The following is a 17,376-nucleotide window of genomic DNA, read 5'->3' as shown; positions in this document are numbered from 1 at the left end:
CTTTGACCATTCACATGAAACAGTTTTATTATTTCTAATTATCTTGATATGCTCTTTTTAAGGAACAATTAGCAAACTCCCATGGCAGGGGAATTGGAATTGATGATCTTTAAGGTCCCTTCCAACCCAAACCATTCTATGATTCTATAAATATGCAAGCAAAGTTAAATCCTTGCCCCATGTCAGGAAGCAATTCCATTTACTAGGATACCTGGTTTGTCTACAGACCAGTGCAAGCTGGTGATTAAAGTACTTCTCCATAATACCAACTCCTCTAAACCAGACATCTCTGTCCCTTCCACAAGAAAGGTAAACACAGGCACCTCCCACAGAAAACACTTATATTTGTCAGCTACTGTCATTCAAATTCCCCTAGAAGCATTCAGTATAAATAAACCAACCACATTTCTGGTAACCTTAGGAAATAATACTGACAAAGCTACAGAGAAGAAACTTTATTGTAAATTTTTATTCTTATGTATAAATTTTGTCCCACATGAAACTAAGCACAAATGGCAGCACTGCATGATTATAATGCTACAAAATTGTTTAGGTCGGCAAAGATCCTTAAGATCATTATGTAAATCTAACACTGGCAGGTGCTCCACTAAACCACAACCCTAAGTGCCACCACCTCTAAACATCTGTTAAATATCTCCAGCAAGGGTGACTCCAACACTGCCTTGGGCAGACGGTTTCAGTGCTTGATAACCCTTTCAGTGAAGAAGTTCTTCCCAATATCCAGTCTAAACCTTCTGTGACACACCTTGAGGTCATTTCTGTTCATCCTATCACTTGTCGCTTGGGAGAAGAGACCAACAGCCATCTCACTACAACCTCCTTTCAGGGAGTTGTAGAGAGCAATAAGATCTCCCTTTAGCCTCCTCTTCTCCAGACTAAACAACCTCAGTTCCCTCAGCTGCCTTGTTCTCCAGGCCCTTCACCAGCTTCACTGCCCTTCTCTGGACACGTTCCAGCACCCCAATATCTTTGTTATAGTGAGTGTCCAAAACTGAACACAGGATTCGAGGTGTGGCCTCACCAGCGATGAGTACAGGGGGACAATCACTTCCCTACTCCTGCTGGCCATGCTGTTTCCGATACAAGCCAGGAAACTTTTGGACTTCTTGGTCACTCAGGCACACTGCCAGCTCATATTCAGACACTGTCAACCAACACCTCTAAGTCTTTTAACACTGTGCAGCTTTCCAGACACTCTTCCCAAAGCTGTATTGTTGCATGGGGTTGTTGTGGCCCAAGTGCAGCACTGAACATTGTTGAACCACATACAGTTGGCCTCAACCCATCAATTCAGCCTAACCAGGTCCCTCTGTAGAATCTTGCTGCCCTTGAGCAGATCAATACTCCTGCCCAACTTGGTGTCGTCTGCAAACTTCCTGAGGGTGCACTTGATCCCCCACATCCAGATCATTGATAAAGATATTAACATTGGACCCAATACCGAGACCTGGGGAACACCACTTGTGACCAGCCACAAGCTGGATTTAACTCCATTCACTACAGTCCTCTGTGTCCAGCCATTCAACTATTTTTTTACCCTGTGAAGAGTACGTCTGTCCAAGCCATGAACAGCGAGTTTCTTCACGAGAACATTGTGGGAAATGGTGTCAAAGGCTTTAGTAAAGCCTACGTAGGCAACATCCACAGCCTTTCCCTCATCCACTAAGTGGGTCACCATGTCATAGAAGGAGATCAGGTTGGCCAAGCAGGACCCATGCTTTCTGGGCCTCATCCCGTGGTTATCCTGTACGCGCTGCGTGATGACACTCAAGATGATCTGCTCCATAACCTTCCTCGGAACTAAGGCCAAGCTGACAGGCCTGTAGTTCCCCGGATCCTCCTTTCAGCCCTTCTTGTAAATGGCTGTCACATTTGCTAATCTAATACACATGGAAAAATCTCAGAAGCAGATATCAAAATGCCAAATAAAATCATACCGCTGCAATCATGCTTCTTCAGTGTATTGTGAAATTCAAGACTTCCTAAGAAGCCACTTATGAACAGCGAAATATCTCGGCCTTAAGCATCACTACAATCCAGCTTCAGCTATCAATGACTTGGAAATTTAAATGCACATATAACAAAATGCACATATAATAAAAAAGTAGTATATCCATCCAGCAAAGATTATGGATCATCTCATCCCACATAATTGCTATCAGAATCAATAAGAAGGGAAAAGGTAACTTGTATTTGATGTCAGAAGCAGAACCCATTGGCAGCATTAACTGGAGAGAGAGTAAATATGAAATCAGAAGCTATATCAAAGGGGAAGAGATGTTGGTAAGGTTAAAGTCATCTGAGCCATCCTTCAAATAATATGCATATTCAAACTAAGTAAGACGCAGTCGTGTGTTCCAGGCAACCGAATATATTTATCCTATTGCATAATAATTTGCAATGAAACTCAAAGCCGTTCCAAAGGCAATTAAACTTGAGAGGCACAAGAATTTAAGAACTGTTCTTCTACTTTGGAAACTGGTTGTCTGGTTCATAACACAACTCTCCTCCAAAAAATAAGACATCGTTTTCAGAGCATATACAGAACGAACTGTGTTGCAACCCTGCAAAACCTTGAGACACGAACACTGAAAGGACAAGCACAGGAGGTTAATGTTCCAGTCACAAAAGCGATAGCAATGTCACATGCAATCATGCTCTACATGACAAGGAAGCACTGCTTTGGGACAGTAGAGTGTCTCTTAGCAAAAGTAAAAAGCAAAAGTGGGGGTGGAGGCTTTTTTAATATATATTTTAAGAGTTTTCACACTCTTTGGGTAAAACCCCAATGAATTCTGAATATAGAGAAGAATGCATGAAGGTAGCTGAGCGCCTGAAGCAAACATGTCAAAACTCAAGAATTCAGAACAACTAAGGATCCGTAGCTCTTATTAGAAACTCTCTTCCTTAACTGCTTACAAGAAAGAAATAACTGCAAGAGCAGTATGCAAGTCGGTAGCTATCCTGTTCCAGCAAGGAATGAAATAGATCAGGGAAATAAAGCCTGGCTTCTATCTCATCATTAGGAGAGTGGGACAAGACCTCTAAAGACCCAGCTTCTGCCTCTCCAGTAGGTAAGAAGCTATGAACAGCAGGAAAGACTTCCAATGTAAATTATGTTTACAACATTCAACATGGGAGGAATTTCTTCTTCATCCTATAGCAAAGCCAAACAATTCTCTGAAATAACATTCACACATTGTGCAATATCTTTTGGCAGCAAAACCACATTTTGTAAATAAAACAATTCATGCCATAAATATACAGGACACATACAGGCAGCAGCCCTTCAGGACTAAACACCATACCAAAAATTGCAGAATATGAACTCTTGGACTGCACAGTGAAAATTATTTGTCACCATGCATTTATTTAATTCTTTTCAAACACTACACACAACAGACACGTAGGGGAAATGTTTTTTTCCTCATAATTTTTAAGTTAATTCTCCAGGGAAATTTTTAAGTAAAAAAAATAGAATTATAGAATCAAAGAAGTGTTTGGGATGAAGGGACCTTAAAGATCATCCAGTTCCAACCTTCCTACCATGGGCAGGGACACCTCCCACTGGATCATGTTGCTCAAAGCCCCATCCAACCTGGCCTTGAATACCTCCAGGGATGGGGCATTCACAACTTCTCTGGGCAACCTGTGCCAGTGTCTCACCACTCTCACATTAAAAAAATTCTCCGACAAGGGATAGATTAAAACTGCTACCCCTCGTCCTATCACTGCACTCCCTGACCAAAGTTACAGAATTTGGACCTTCGGAAACACAGGATATGAAACGGGTATAAAAAGATTGAAAGAAATACTACAATTGTATAAAAAGATCAAATTAGACGTTCAGAGCAAATATAGTAGAGTATCAAAGGGGTTATTATGGCAGTGAATAACAAACAGAGTAAAAGGGTACAAAAGTATTTGAATGAAAACAGTAAGCTTCAAATCCTGGAAGCTGTATCCAAGTACAGAAACCAAGACAAGTCATAAACTCTGCAAAATTAGAAGTGTGTAAATAAATAAATAATAAAGTTTAAAAGGAAAAAAGAAACTCTCAAGCTGTTAAAGAGCAATTTGCTAAAGGTCTGAAAATAATTGGGTTTTTCTAACAGGACTACGTAGAACTGATGATGCTGAGTTATGATCTGGGTGGAAGTGAAAGTTCCAGGAAAACAAAGAATTACCCAGAAAGACAAATTAACTACTTCTATCAAATTTCACTACAGGTGAACTTAGAGCAGGCCATCCTTTGTGAGAAAGGAATTATAGAAACTTATCCCAAAGTGTCAGTAAATGAGATCTGAGAAGCAAATCGTATTCATGTCAGTGTGATAAAGAAACTCCATTATGAATTTGCTGAACTATTATATATAAGTCCAGCCAGCAATCTGTTGCTTAAACTATGCTCTTTACCAGAGAATTTGAAACATCATATTCTTTTAAGGATTTTAATGCAATTGAGTAAATCTGAGACCATTAACCCTGGCCTCCACATTAGGTAAATTAATTTTATTCTTAAAAAGTCTGTAAGCTTATAAAAAAAACATAAAACACTCAAAATAATAAATGGATCTAAAGCTGATCAAATTATATACCATAATGGCCTACTGACATTTTTGGCTGAGAAATATCACTCCTAAGACACTGTTTCCTGGAACTGGGAAAGATTATCCCACACTCATCCAATTCCTTTTCACTTTTCCAAACTACCTACCCACCATGCAACAGTTCACACTGAATGTTTAGTCAATTGGGGAGGGAAGTACAGAGTAAAGAAATGGTGTTAGTGATCACTAAAGCTAATAGCATGGAACAAATAGCAAGGGATAATCCCCTACTTTAAGTCAAGTTCAGTTAACCACTGAATCACAGAATCACTGAATGTTTTCAGTTGGAAAGGACCTTTATGGGCCATCCAGTCCAACGCCCCTGCAGGTGCGAGTATGTCTTTCAGTATAACAGGTTACTCAGAGCTCCATCCAATCTGACCTTCAGTGCTTCCAGGGATGGGGCCTCCACTACTTCCTTGGGCAAAGCAGATGTTAGTTAACACTCAACTCTGAAGAAGTCAGAGAAAAAGATCTTTCCAAGATTTCACACAACTTACAGGATTATCAGTAGCTTCCCAGTCTTTTTAGACATTTCGGGTCATTTTTCTGTTCCTTTCTAAAGTTTGGTCAAAAACATCTAGAAAGAAGTCAGTTTGTGTTTGGCTGTTTTGGTTTTGTGGGGTTTTGGTTTGTTTTTTTTTTCCTCCAGAACATCTATTGAGATAACATCATATCATCACACTTAACACACAAAATTAAACGGTTATCTAGTTTTATTCCATATACTTTAAGAATAAGTATTTGAGGATATAACATTAATTAGTACAGTTTCCCATTTCTGCAAAACCCAAATAACCCACTCTTCATGGACTATCACAGAATCATAGAATGGTTTGGGTTGGAAGGAACCTTAAAGATCATCCATGCCATGGGCAGGGACACCTCCCACTGGATCAAGTTGCGCAAAGCCTCAGCCAACCTGGCATTGAACATCTTCAGGGATGAGGTATCCATGACTTCTCTGGGCAACCAGTGCCTGTGCCTCATCACTCTTACAGGAAAAAATTTCTTCCTAATATCTAATTTAAATCTCTGTACTCTGGAAGATGCAGGATAGAACTACACTATTGTAGCACCACAAAAGCTCAGCTTCCATTTACCCATATTCCTGTCTCCTCATCATATACCCCTCAAATCACCTACAGCTCCTTCAGTCATCTATCAAGAACAGCAGGCAGCACAATGGTTTTGATTGGCCCTGAGCTCATCCAAGCCAACTGGCGCAGGGAACAATGCAAGTTTTATAACTGCTGAGCTCAGGCTTCTGCCTTTCCTCACTGGGACATAAATTAGGATCTCTCTTTTCTGTCCAGTTACCAATCTGCAGGACTATGTTTAACTTTTTGCTATACAGCTGGCTGAAGTTAGTCAAAATTTATCTGGAGGAGAAGGGGAAACAGTTAAAGGCATCACATAAATTTCATTTCCCTGGGAAATAAAACATAAAATTATCTAGAGGTAAAAAAAAAACCAAAAACAAAACAGCAGACACCACAAACACAACCTCTGTCTTTTCTGAATGGAATGATATACAAATTATTGCATTACGTTAAAAGTCCAAACTAAATGAAGGTGAATTAAAGCTGTGCTGGACTGTATACAGACATTAGGATAAAGAACAAAAGTTCTTGAAAGGATTTTGCTCTTCTTTCCATCTCTCATCTCATCTGCTAATGGAGAGGAAATAAACCTGGGTCAAACAAACAGTTTCAGAGCCTAAGTGGAAGAATACTAAAAATCACAACGTGCAAATATTTTCCATTTCAATGATTTTCCTTATTTGTCCATGAGGTCTCCTATAGAAAAATCTGCCATAAACTTATTGTTTAAGATTTTCTTTTAGAAGTAACACAAAAATCTACACATTCGAAGGCTGTATGTGCAAAAACTCAATTTACAAACAAAGCTATTTTCAGTTGGGTGATTTATAATCTGAAGGTCCCAAAACAACATGCAAAATTAAGTCAATACTCATTTCAAACAATAAAAATTAAGAATTCTTAATCTTTTCCTGAAAACTGTGTCTTAAAGATTTATTGTATAAATTAATCTCTGTTATCCTCTATTGCAGAATTCAGGTTGTAGCACAAACAAAAGTTAGTGACATGATGAATCCTGTTGCATTTGAAAAATCTTACAATGACAGTTATGATCCCAAAAACAGTCACAAAATTGAGGCTGTGGGAACATAAGGCGAGACACAATTATGCTGTAATCTAGAAATTTCTTTCATGGGTATTGCGATTACTTTTCCAATCTACTCTGAAATGACAGCAGAGGATATTCTTCAATAACATTTAACACTATTAAAAACCAGATGCAGCTGCCGTGTTCTAATGACTGCTCACTTCAGTGAATAACTTTATTGCAGCTCTGTGTCTAGCTTAGTTTTAAAGTCAGTTTAAACAAGAAACATTACAGGGGATTGGCAGGTTATCTACATCCTGACTCAGCTCAGTTTCCTCATCAACTGAAATCATGGAATGTTTTCAAATCCATGCTTTTGTTTGCCTCTTTTCTGCTTTCTTTAAACAGGCACACACAACATCCTTAGTCCGAAGGAGACATCAGAAAGTGAAGAGAAGCAATGGCAATGGTGCCCAATGACAACCCTGTTCTCCAAAATCCACTGACAAACACAGAAAGCAACTTAGCAAAACAACGAGCCAGACCATCTTTGTTGATGCTACTGGATATTCAACAAGGTTTCTTTAATTTAATTTAATCTTTATTGAATTCTCTAAAAATGAAGTTTTCAAAACTAACTTGAGATGATTAGTCAGATTATCCTTCTTACTGTAACAAAATCTTTTCCTATGTTCCAAGAACTGTCCTCTTCTGACTTCTGCCAGTTGTAAACCCTTTCAATTATGCTAAATATTCCCAGCACATCTATAAATGTTTTCAGATTTATGTTCTCACGTCTTCATGTGCCAAACCGTACACATTTAACATTTTGATCTCAAAAATCAATTCTCTCAAGCTGTAAACCACTTTTCGCTGCTCTTCCATGAACCTACTGCAACATTATATCGCTAACAGTTTAAGGTTAGCAAGATGATTTAACTATTGGATGTAACCTCCCACATGTTATGGGTTCTCACTCGTTACAATCTATATTGAGTTCAGTGACCTGTGTGGAGATAAAGAATGTATTCTAGAAAGACATCCAGTCCTGAGAATATTAAAAACTGGTTATTAAATCGATTCCTTCACAGATTTTTCCAATGGTCATTAAGCCTAATTGATCAAAATGAGAGCTTTGTTTGTTGTTGTATTTATCTGGTTTCCATTTTTAGTATTTTTCATTAATGAAACAGTGAATTTGACACTAATTATTTTCTCCATGTAGAAACATATATTCTTTTTAAACAGGCCATACCTTAGCCTTCCTCCAACTAAACTAATCGCTTTTCAAGCAGTCAACCAGAAGAGTCTTTTTTCACCCTTCAAAGCTCTATGACACCGGAACACTGAAATATTGAGAAACAGGAGACTAGAAACAGCTGCCTGTCAGCAGGTAGCTGATTCTTAATCTGAATGTAACAAATGTGAACACTTACTTTAAAAACACAGCTACAAAAAAAACCCAAGCAATATTTCCAAAAATGCCACAAAACTTTCTATTGCCTAACAAAAATGTTTATCTAAACATATTAAAGAAACATGCAGTTTATTCTTTCCCCTGTATGTCCCAGTGGAAGGTGTCCTTGTCCATGGCCATTCAATGATTTTATGATTCCAAATAAACAGTCAAGCAAGTAGATCCCTGAAGTCCTTTAAAACTTCAGCAATCTGCAGGGTAGTGAGCAGTGGGTCAGACTGGGAAAACTTTTAACATTAACTCATCCTCTTTTATATCCTACATCTGGGCTACGTTCTTGATTGTCCATCATGGGACAACCATCTCCAGGCAATCACAAACAAGCAGAATCAAGGACTACAGGTAACATGATCAGAGGCAAACTATTTCCCAGCACAAGGCTCTTCTGCCAGTCTTTTTGGATGCAGGCAGCTGAATGAGCATCAGCTAATAAACCCAGTGAAAATTGTTGGAGCAGATTACATCCGTTTATTGATAGAACATCATCTCTTCTGACAGGAAAGCTGCTATCTGAATCAGAATTCGTCAACAGATGAGCCACTGCAACGTGCTAAGGGCCACATCACAGTAACCACTATGCCTCTACAAGCCAGCACAGATAAAGGTTAAGTGGACCTCACCAGGACTAAACACACCTTGAGACAAACAGAAGATACAGTTAATGAAAGTTCTCCCTACAAAGCAGAAACTTGTGCATGAGTGGAAGATATAATTTTGGCTGGATATTTAGAAAAACAAACACAAACAAAAATCCCCATCTGTTTCAGTGATATTCCCCATGCATATCTGCTCAAGAAGCTAAATAAAAGAAATACCAATAAAGTTTGGAAGACTTTTTCATAAGCCATAATATTTATGTTTAGAACTGGGAGGGGAAAGTGATTTCATTAACATTTTTCCTGAGAGTTTTTTTTTCAGTAAAGGCCTAAGGGAAGAATCAATGCTCAAAGTTTTTTATTTTGCTTTGACTTTTTAGCCCAGCAGTCAGTAAGCTATTGTTTCTTACTTTTATTGAAGAAAAATGTAAAATGAAGCCAACAAAAATAAAAGAAGAGGAAAAAATGAATCCAGAAAATGAAAGCAATGATAACTTTCAGTCTGAAATGACAGTTGTAAAGGTAAATTATAAAATATAGTTTCTCATAATGACTGAACAAAAATAGCTCAGCGCCTCAGATGGAATTTAAGCAACAAAATCTCAACTGTAAATCAAAAGAAGATTTGATTCAAGATTTTAAGAGAGCAAGTAGAAGTACAAAATTTGACTTATGGTTTGCTGTCATTGAGTCTCAGACATTGGCAAAAATGATCAACAGTCAAAAAAAACAAACTGTTTCACTTAGTGGTAAATATTTATCCTTAGCAGGTAGCAAGATGACATATTTCTGCTATTTTTCATTCTAAGACATAATCTCGAATGAGACATGACGACTTCTGATGGAGAATCAACACAGGGAAACAGAAGAGTAAAGAAATGGTGTTACTGATCACTAAAGCTAATAGCTTGGAACAAACAGCAAGGGATAATCGGCATTAAAATCAAAATGCATTCATGACTCAGCAGACAGTATATACCTAAAGTAACAAAAAAACCAGGTGCAAATGGTCTTTTGATAGGTCTTGCAATAAAACATTTCAGAAAGAGGTTTAAATATTGCAGTATTTTCCCCCAACTCAGTAAAACTTTTTGGCACCCTAATTAAAAGCAGTCACACCTTTAACTACACCTCCAATCAGTAAATCACTTAAAATAAAGTTTCCACTGACTTAAAAGCTGATCAGTATGATGAACAGTCAAAGAATGAAGTAAATGCATACAAGATGAGCCGAAGCCTTTCGCTGAATTGGTGCCACTATTCATAGCGCCTGCTGCTACAAGTCTTCTGAAACCACACATAGCTGAACTATGCAGAAACTCTGCCTTTGAATTAGCACCTCAATCTATTTTTAAAGATTTCAGGATTAAATACTTTCCTCATATAGCAAACTCCTGAGAACAGATTGACAAAGCAGGGGCAGGGTAACCTTGTCTAACACAAAATACAGCTGAGGAAACCCAGCACAAAAAGCTAGCTTACCAACAAGAGAGTTTCAAATAAAAGTATCATGCTGTATTGGAAGTTTTTACGGACTGTTAGCAGCTTCAAGCTGCTCTGCAACTACAGGAAAGTAATTGCAGTGAACCAAAGAGCAGTCCTGCTGTCCATTTAAAAGTCTACATAGACAAGAGTAGACGTGACATTTTTGACACTGAATGATGAGGACTGTGCATGCAAATAATAAATGCAAACTGAGGATTTTTACCTGTATAATCAATCTTTTTGAAAACTATTTAAAGCAGATGCTGCGGTACTTCCAGACTGATAAACAGAGATCACTTATTAAACCCTGAAAACCTTGCAAAAGCCTAGGAATGTGTCATTACAGGTATGAAACTCTGATCATCAAAACCACTGGAATTTTGCAAACAGCTATTCCGCATACTATGTTCTGACTTTGCAAGTAGCACTAGATTAACCTTACAAGAGCAGTTCATAAAAGAATAAAATGATGCCTATTATACTGCACTTTCAAGCAGCCAAACACTTGACAAACTTGCTTATCAATAAAGTCCTATGGGCTTAGGTCTCTTTTATAAGAGCTGGACACAACCTACTCATAAAAAAAACTCATTTGTCTCATTTTTAAACAGTTTTTTAAAAAATTATTTTAGTGTTTTATTATCTTTGCCTAACCTAAAATTACCTTGCTATATGCTAAGGTCATTATTTACTGCATTACCTGCTATGAAAAACAGATAGCTGTCTTCTTGCAGTGCCATGCATGTAATTAAAAACTTAAATCCCTGGTCAGCCTTCTCTTTGGCTTCAGCAAGACCAAGAGTTTCTTTAAACGTACACTTTAGCATAAATAACATTTTATCCCTCTTCTTGCTTTAGACTTTCTCCAGCTTGTCCCTTTTTTTTTCACGTTTCTGCAACTTCAAGCCCAAAACTTTTCTCGAGGCTTTACTTCTTTCGTTCACAGAACAGAAGAGACACTTGATATTTTGCAAGTTATGTCACTGTGTCCATCCATCCTTGGACATTTTTGCGATGGTATGATAGTGGTGACTCATTTCTTTCCCTTGAAAATGAAATATGCTCCCAGTATCTCCTAGACTTGCACTCCCTCTCACCTGTCTTTGGATTTTATTTCTGAAGTCTGTCATGAAAAAGGTGCTAGGATCAACAGGAGTCTCTTGGATCAATTAAGTTCACTCGCAACTATTAGCAGTAGTGGTGTTACATAATTGTACTGAAATAATGTCAGAATTTAAAATCATAGAATCATAGAGTCATTTGGTTGGAAGGGACCTCTCAGCCTATCCTCATATGGGAGGTGCTCCAGCCCTCTGATCATCTTTGTAGCCCTCCTCTGGACCCGTTCCAACAGTTTCACATCTGTCTTATGTTGAGGATTCCAGAACTGGACACAATACTCCAGATGAAGTCTCACAAGAGCAGAACAGAGGAGCAAAATCACCTCCCTCGACCTGCTGGCCATACTTCTTTTGATGCAGCCCAGGATAGCGTTGGCCTTCTGGGCTGCGAGCGCACATTGTTATACCAAACAATGTGCTTCCTACACACATTGGCTTTCTTCTCATTAATCCTGTTTTGATCCTGAATATTAAATCAGCCCTTATATCAGGTAACACTCATGCTTAGGGATATGGTTTAGTGGTGGACTTAAAACTGTTAGGTTAATGGTTAGACTCAACGATCTTAAATATCTTTTTCAGCCTAAACAAATCTACGACCCTGTGTGATTCTGCTACTTGTTAGTTGGTAGCTGATTATTACAAGGGGATTTTTAATAAAAGCATATTCCAATTTCTATCATTTTTTTCTTGCACTAACTTCACCCTTCATCTAAAAGGTTATTTCCTCCTCCTTGACATTTATACATCAGAAGTATTTCCACACTGAAACAATGTCCATTCTTAGTTTTCTTTCTTCTCCGCAAATTCAAGCTCGTCTATTCATCTTTGGAATGGCAGCTCTTCAAAGGCCACCTCTGGAACTGCCGGGGTTCAGATACATTCCAAATATTTAGAGATTGTAGAGTATTTAACTACTAGCACAGGTGAATTTATATTAATAAATAAATGTTGATTAAGGATTGGTAAATCTTTAACTTCAAGAATTCATTTTGCAAAAGCTGCTTTGCTTAAGCAGTAAGAAAAGCAATATAAAATTATTTAAAACATACCGAATAGGCAACGTGTATTAATCAACAAATAAAGAAAAAAAAATTAATTATTAAAACCGATTGGACTCACTGGCTGATGAATTTTAGGCAATTAGATTTTAGCAATTATGGCATTTGACCACCACCACGTGTTGCCATGAGTTTTAAAACTCACTATGATATGTAAAACTGCTTTGTGGCTTATAAGAGAAAATAAGCACCAAAGAAGAGTCTCCTTCCTTGAAGGTGTTTAAAAAACATGTAGATGTGGCAATTTGTGACATCGTTTAGTAGGCACGGTGGTGTTGGGCTGACAGTTACACTGGATGATCTTAGAGGTCTTCTCCAGTCTTAATGATTCTATGATAGTATTAGTTTCTATGATAATATTCTACGATAATAAACGAGAGAAAGATTACAATTTGCTCCTCCCATCCACAGACAACCATCATAACATGCATTTTGTGTAAGATCCTGTCAAACACTAAACAATGCAATGCACAACATACTACAACAGCAAAACGAGTTATAAAGAAGTCAAATTTTATGTCAAATAGGATATATCCCATCCATGGTGAAATAAACCATCATGGAAAGCTGTTGGAAACTCAGAAACTGCCCAATGCACATGGATAACTTTAATTACAGTCTGCCATTTAAGGAATCTAAGTTCCTAAACGAGGAATTTTGAAAATTTGTGCACATAATATTTTATCTACCAGTTGCTGATGATACTGAAGGTTACCAGTGTGGTCTTTAAGTTATAGCCAAGTTAACAGAGACAATGAATTAAACACATATGAGTCAAAGCAAGGCTTACCTTGTTGCTGGAAGGGTACTAACACGTGTAAAGAAAACAGACGGCTCTACTTCTACATGAAGGCCTAGTGAAAGGTTCCGGTAATATCCTTCAACATGTCCTGGTCCACCAGAGTACTTAAAATTCAAGATGGCTTCCAGTGTCTAGAGAAATAAAAGTCAATTATTTATTAGCTAGGTTTCATTACTGCGCATTTCACAAGTTCAGTTAAATTAGACCACACAGGTGATTTACCAACAAAGTTTCTATGACCTCAAGAATTTGTTTTCCTAAGCCATCCATTCTATTCTCTCAGGAAAAAAAGGCAATCTAACAAATGACTGCATCTTAGGTAAATTATTGCTTTTTATTCCCCAGTCCTTTCAAAAATGAAAAGGTATGGAACCAAGTCAGTTGGACTTCCCTCTACCTAATTCTTCTCCATACCACATTTAACATTGAAAAATGAAGTGCTTACTTTTGACTAGAAGAGTTCAGGGTTTATTAAATGATACACTCTTTCATACTCTGGGAAAATATTCACCACTTCATTACCTTCATAATCAAATGGAAAACCTTTAAAGTTTTTGAGTGTGGACAGATAAAGACAAGTCAAAACTAAAAGCACCTGGATTCTCAACAAGTCACTGTAAACGTAAGCTTACTTCCATTAACTAACAGATTCATATCATAGAATGTCCTGAGTTGGAAGCAACCCACAAGGATTATAAGGTCTAACTGTGCCTGCACAGGACAACCCCAAAGTTCACATCGTGTGTTGGGCATTGTCCAAATGCTTCTTGAATATTATCAGGCATGGTGCCATGACTGCTTCCCTGGGGAGCTGTTCCAGTGCTCCACCACCCTCTGAGTGAAGAACTTTTTCCTAATATCTAACCTAACTCTCCCCTGGCACATCTTCCTGCCATGCCCTTGGGTCTTACTCCAAGGATTAACACAACACTGTTGACTAGACCTAGTGTATGAACCTAGTCTTTCTTTGACATTCATTTTACAGAACATGATTGGTTATCAAACATTACAAATGACGATGACACTCTAGCATTACTCTTACGCACTTATTATCCTCAGCAGTGCTAAGCCTTTACTTCTGTGATGAAATTTTGGACTTTGTGTCCTGTTCCTAAATGTGAGAAGCTTTCCAGCATATTGAACCCTGTATTATGATTCAACCAAAGAACTCTCCTTTCACTACATTCCTGAAATACAATTTGCTGGAAGCAATGCAAGAATTCACTGGATTTTTTCTCAGCTCTTTTCCTCATCCACAGGCAGCTGCTATTGCCAAGTCTCAGAGCAAGGATGGAGGTGGAGTCAGACCGATACCCTAACATGGACATGACCGTATTATGCTGAAGCCTATGTCTAGACGGAAAACCTTTTCTTAAAAAGATTTAGAAACTAAGCTTATCTCCTCTATGAGTAGCTTTTAGCTCATTCTTTATTAAAGAAAACAGAAACCCAAAACATTAAAACCACAAACTTCAAGCCAGAGACTTATCCACAAAACAAATTACATGTCAGATATCATCAATCTTCAGACAGTTAAAAGTACTCTCCCTTTCAATTGAAGATTTACGAAACATTTTATGAACCCTGTTAATATTTTCCATAAGCTCTAAGGAACAATCGAAGGATTTGCAAGCTTACAGAACACATCTATGCTTGATACCATTCTGTTTCTAAGTCTGGCTGAAAGAACAGAAACACAGCTACAATCAATCTCTTAAAATAACCACAAGCCAGTGATTTAAAGTGTACCAAAAGCAAGAGTTTAATGCTTCGCTGCATGTGCACACTTAAATGTTGTGCTTTCAAGTAAAGTGGGCTAACTCCATATCCTAATTTAGTTTCATTAAAATTCATAAGAGGCACCTTATAATACAAATAAAAACCTTCACTGGGTACTCTGGATATATTCATCTACTCTATTTATGTCAGTCCGTAATTTGTAGTTAATGAACTCAGGTTTATGTTATGTCAGGAGAGCTAATCAATATTAAATACAAAAATAAAAAAAGCACAACCCCATTCAAAGCATACTTCATTCTAATTAACCAGCTGGGCCATTTAATAAAATCAGAGCTAGACCTCACAAGTACAGGGATCTGACACTACTTACATCGGAATGTGAGAATGGACTTCTATATCAATTAGGAAACCTGTGAACACTCTAGCTATGTATGGTCTGTATTATTGCTGTAGTACTTGGGATAGGTGGTGTGGTATGGATCCATGGTTTATTTTACATGGAACCATGGCACAAGGCTGCTTTATTAAGCCCAGTTCCATAAAATTACAGGTAAACATGTAAAAAATGTTAGTTCCAGAGGTCATGGAGCATTATCATTCCAGATGCAAAAGGCCTCTTATCATCCAATTCCAAATGAAAAATCTCCAGATAGATGCTAAAAAATACAACCATTAAGTGCCGGTGATAAGCAGAACAGCTCAAGGGCAACATCATCAGAATCTTGGTCCCAGTTTTAGTGAGGAATTTGTCAGAGATGACCCTGCATGTGTCCTACAACCCATGCTAGAGAACAGGGACAAGAAAACCTCAGGACTGTAGACGTATGTGCAAGAACAGAGCATGACTAAAGGAAATAATTTTTTGAGGACCCTTCAGGTGATCAGAGGAAGTTTTATTGCTTAGGATTCACATAATACGAACAGAATGCTAAAAAAGCCGAATTCAATCTCCTTTAAACCCCTCTACGCACACAATTCTTAGAAAGGACTCCACATACAATATGAAAGATTGATTTTCTATCTCTACGATAGAAAAAAACCCTACACTTTCATAAACTTACAAAGCTCCAATTTAAAACAATTTACCACTGCCTCCCACAGCACCTGCAGAGAACAGTGCAAATGCTCTACTCCTCAATTTAGATTACGCTGTATCCTTAGTCCAGTGGCCGTGTCAAACCTACATAGACAACAAACTGAGCCGCAGACTCTGTTCATCTTTACAGATACCAATAGAATTAATTACATTTCTCAAAACTGCATCATTGCAGACCAATACGAAATGGCAGGGTGACACTACAAACATCATTTTGCCTGATCCATAAAAAAGAAAAGGAAGGAAGGACAGAGCACATCTGCCTTTCAGGGCAAACAGCCAGGAAAATACGTCTATTGTTAACTGAACACATCTGAAATTCAGAATGTCCACAGACTAGGATGGGAGGAGTTTGGTTTTAAGCAGAGTTGCATTCTGGAAACTCAACAGTAAAAATACGGATAAATTGTTTAACCCCTATGATGACTTTTCTTGATAAATTGCTTACTATAGGTCCTTTCTTCTACTGATAATGAAAAGGAAACAAAAGTGTTTCTGCATGTAAGTTCCACATTATAAGACTGTTTCTGTGTGTAGGTTACACATTATTAACCAACAGCACTTGAGATTAATACCAGCTACTATATTGACAAGAAATATTTTACAGATAAACTGTTAAAAAATTACCAGTTTGATTTCTGTCATAGATCTTGTCCTCAAACACATTTTCTGCATGGCACAGAAATCACTCTCTCTAGTCTGTTCACGGAAATCCATTCAATACTCACTTTCATAACAGGATTGAAAGCAAAATTAGAAAAGAACTGCTATTTGAATAATACAATGCCGCTAATGAAAAGCAAAGCATTGGGCATTAAAGTATCCTAACTAAACTATAAGGAAGTCTAGTGATGGGATGAGGGGGAACAGTTTTAAGCTGAAAGAGGAGAGATTTAGATTAGATATTAGGACAAAATTTCTTACTTTGAGGGTGATGACACGGGTACAGGTTGCCCAGAGAAGTCATGGATGCCCCATCCCTGGAGGTTACCAAGGCTTTGAGCAACCTTATCTAGCTGACAGTGTCCCTGCCCACAGCAGGGGGGTTGGAACTGGATGATCTTTAAGATCCCTTCCAACCCATTCTACGATACTAAATTGTAACAGTTTGTGCTCTCCTGCTGTTCCCTCAATATTGACTCTCCGAATAGTAATACCTTTCATATACTGATTTTTAATCGCCAGTTAAAAAATTACCACCTACAACTCTACGGATCAGTTATTTCTACTAAACTAC

The 17,376-nt window shown here is 37.9% G+C and overlaps 1 protein-coding gene across 3 annotated transcripts in view; it reads right to left on the bottom strand.

Annotated features, from left to right (window-relative positions):
- Positions 1-17,376, bottom strand: part of TRAPPC9 (trafficking protein particle complex subunit 9) — a 536,040-nt gene that overhangs the window by 332,796 nt on the left and 185,868 nt on the right. For all 3 annotated transcript variants that reach the window (XM_054059308.1, XM_054059310.1, XM_054059309.1), the window contains one exon: positions 13,292-13,434. In XM_054059308.1, coding sequence (XP_053915283.1) covers positions 13,292-13,434 — 143 coding nt within the window. The remainder of the gene's footprint in view (positions 1-13,291; positions 13,435-17,376) is intronic.

The sequence above is a fragment of the Cuculus canorus genome, chromosome 2 (genome assembly GCF_017976375.1).
Source record: "Cuculus canorus isolate bCucCan1 chromosome 2, bCucCan1.pri, whole genome shotgun sequence".
In the NCBI taxonomy this organism is placed as follows: domain Eukaryota; kingdom Metazoa; phylum Chordata; class Aves; order Cuculiformes; family Cuculidae; genus Cuculus; species Cuculus canorus.
This window is presented reverse-complemented; position numbering and strand designations above follow the sequence as displayed.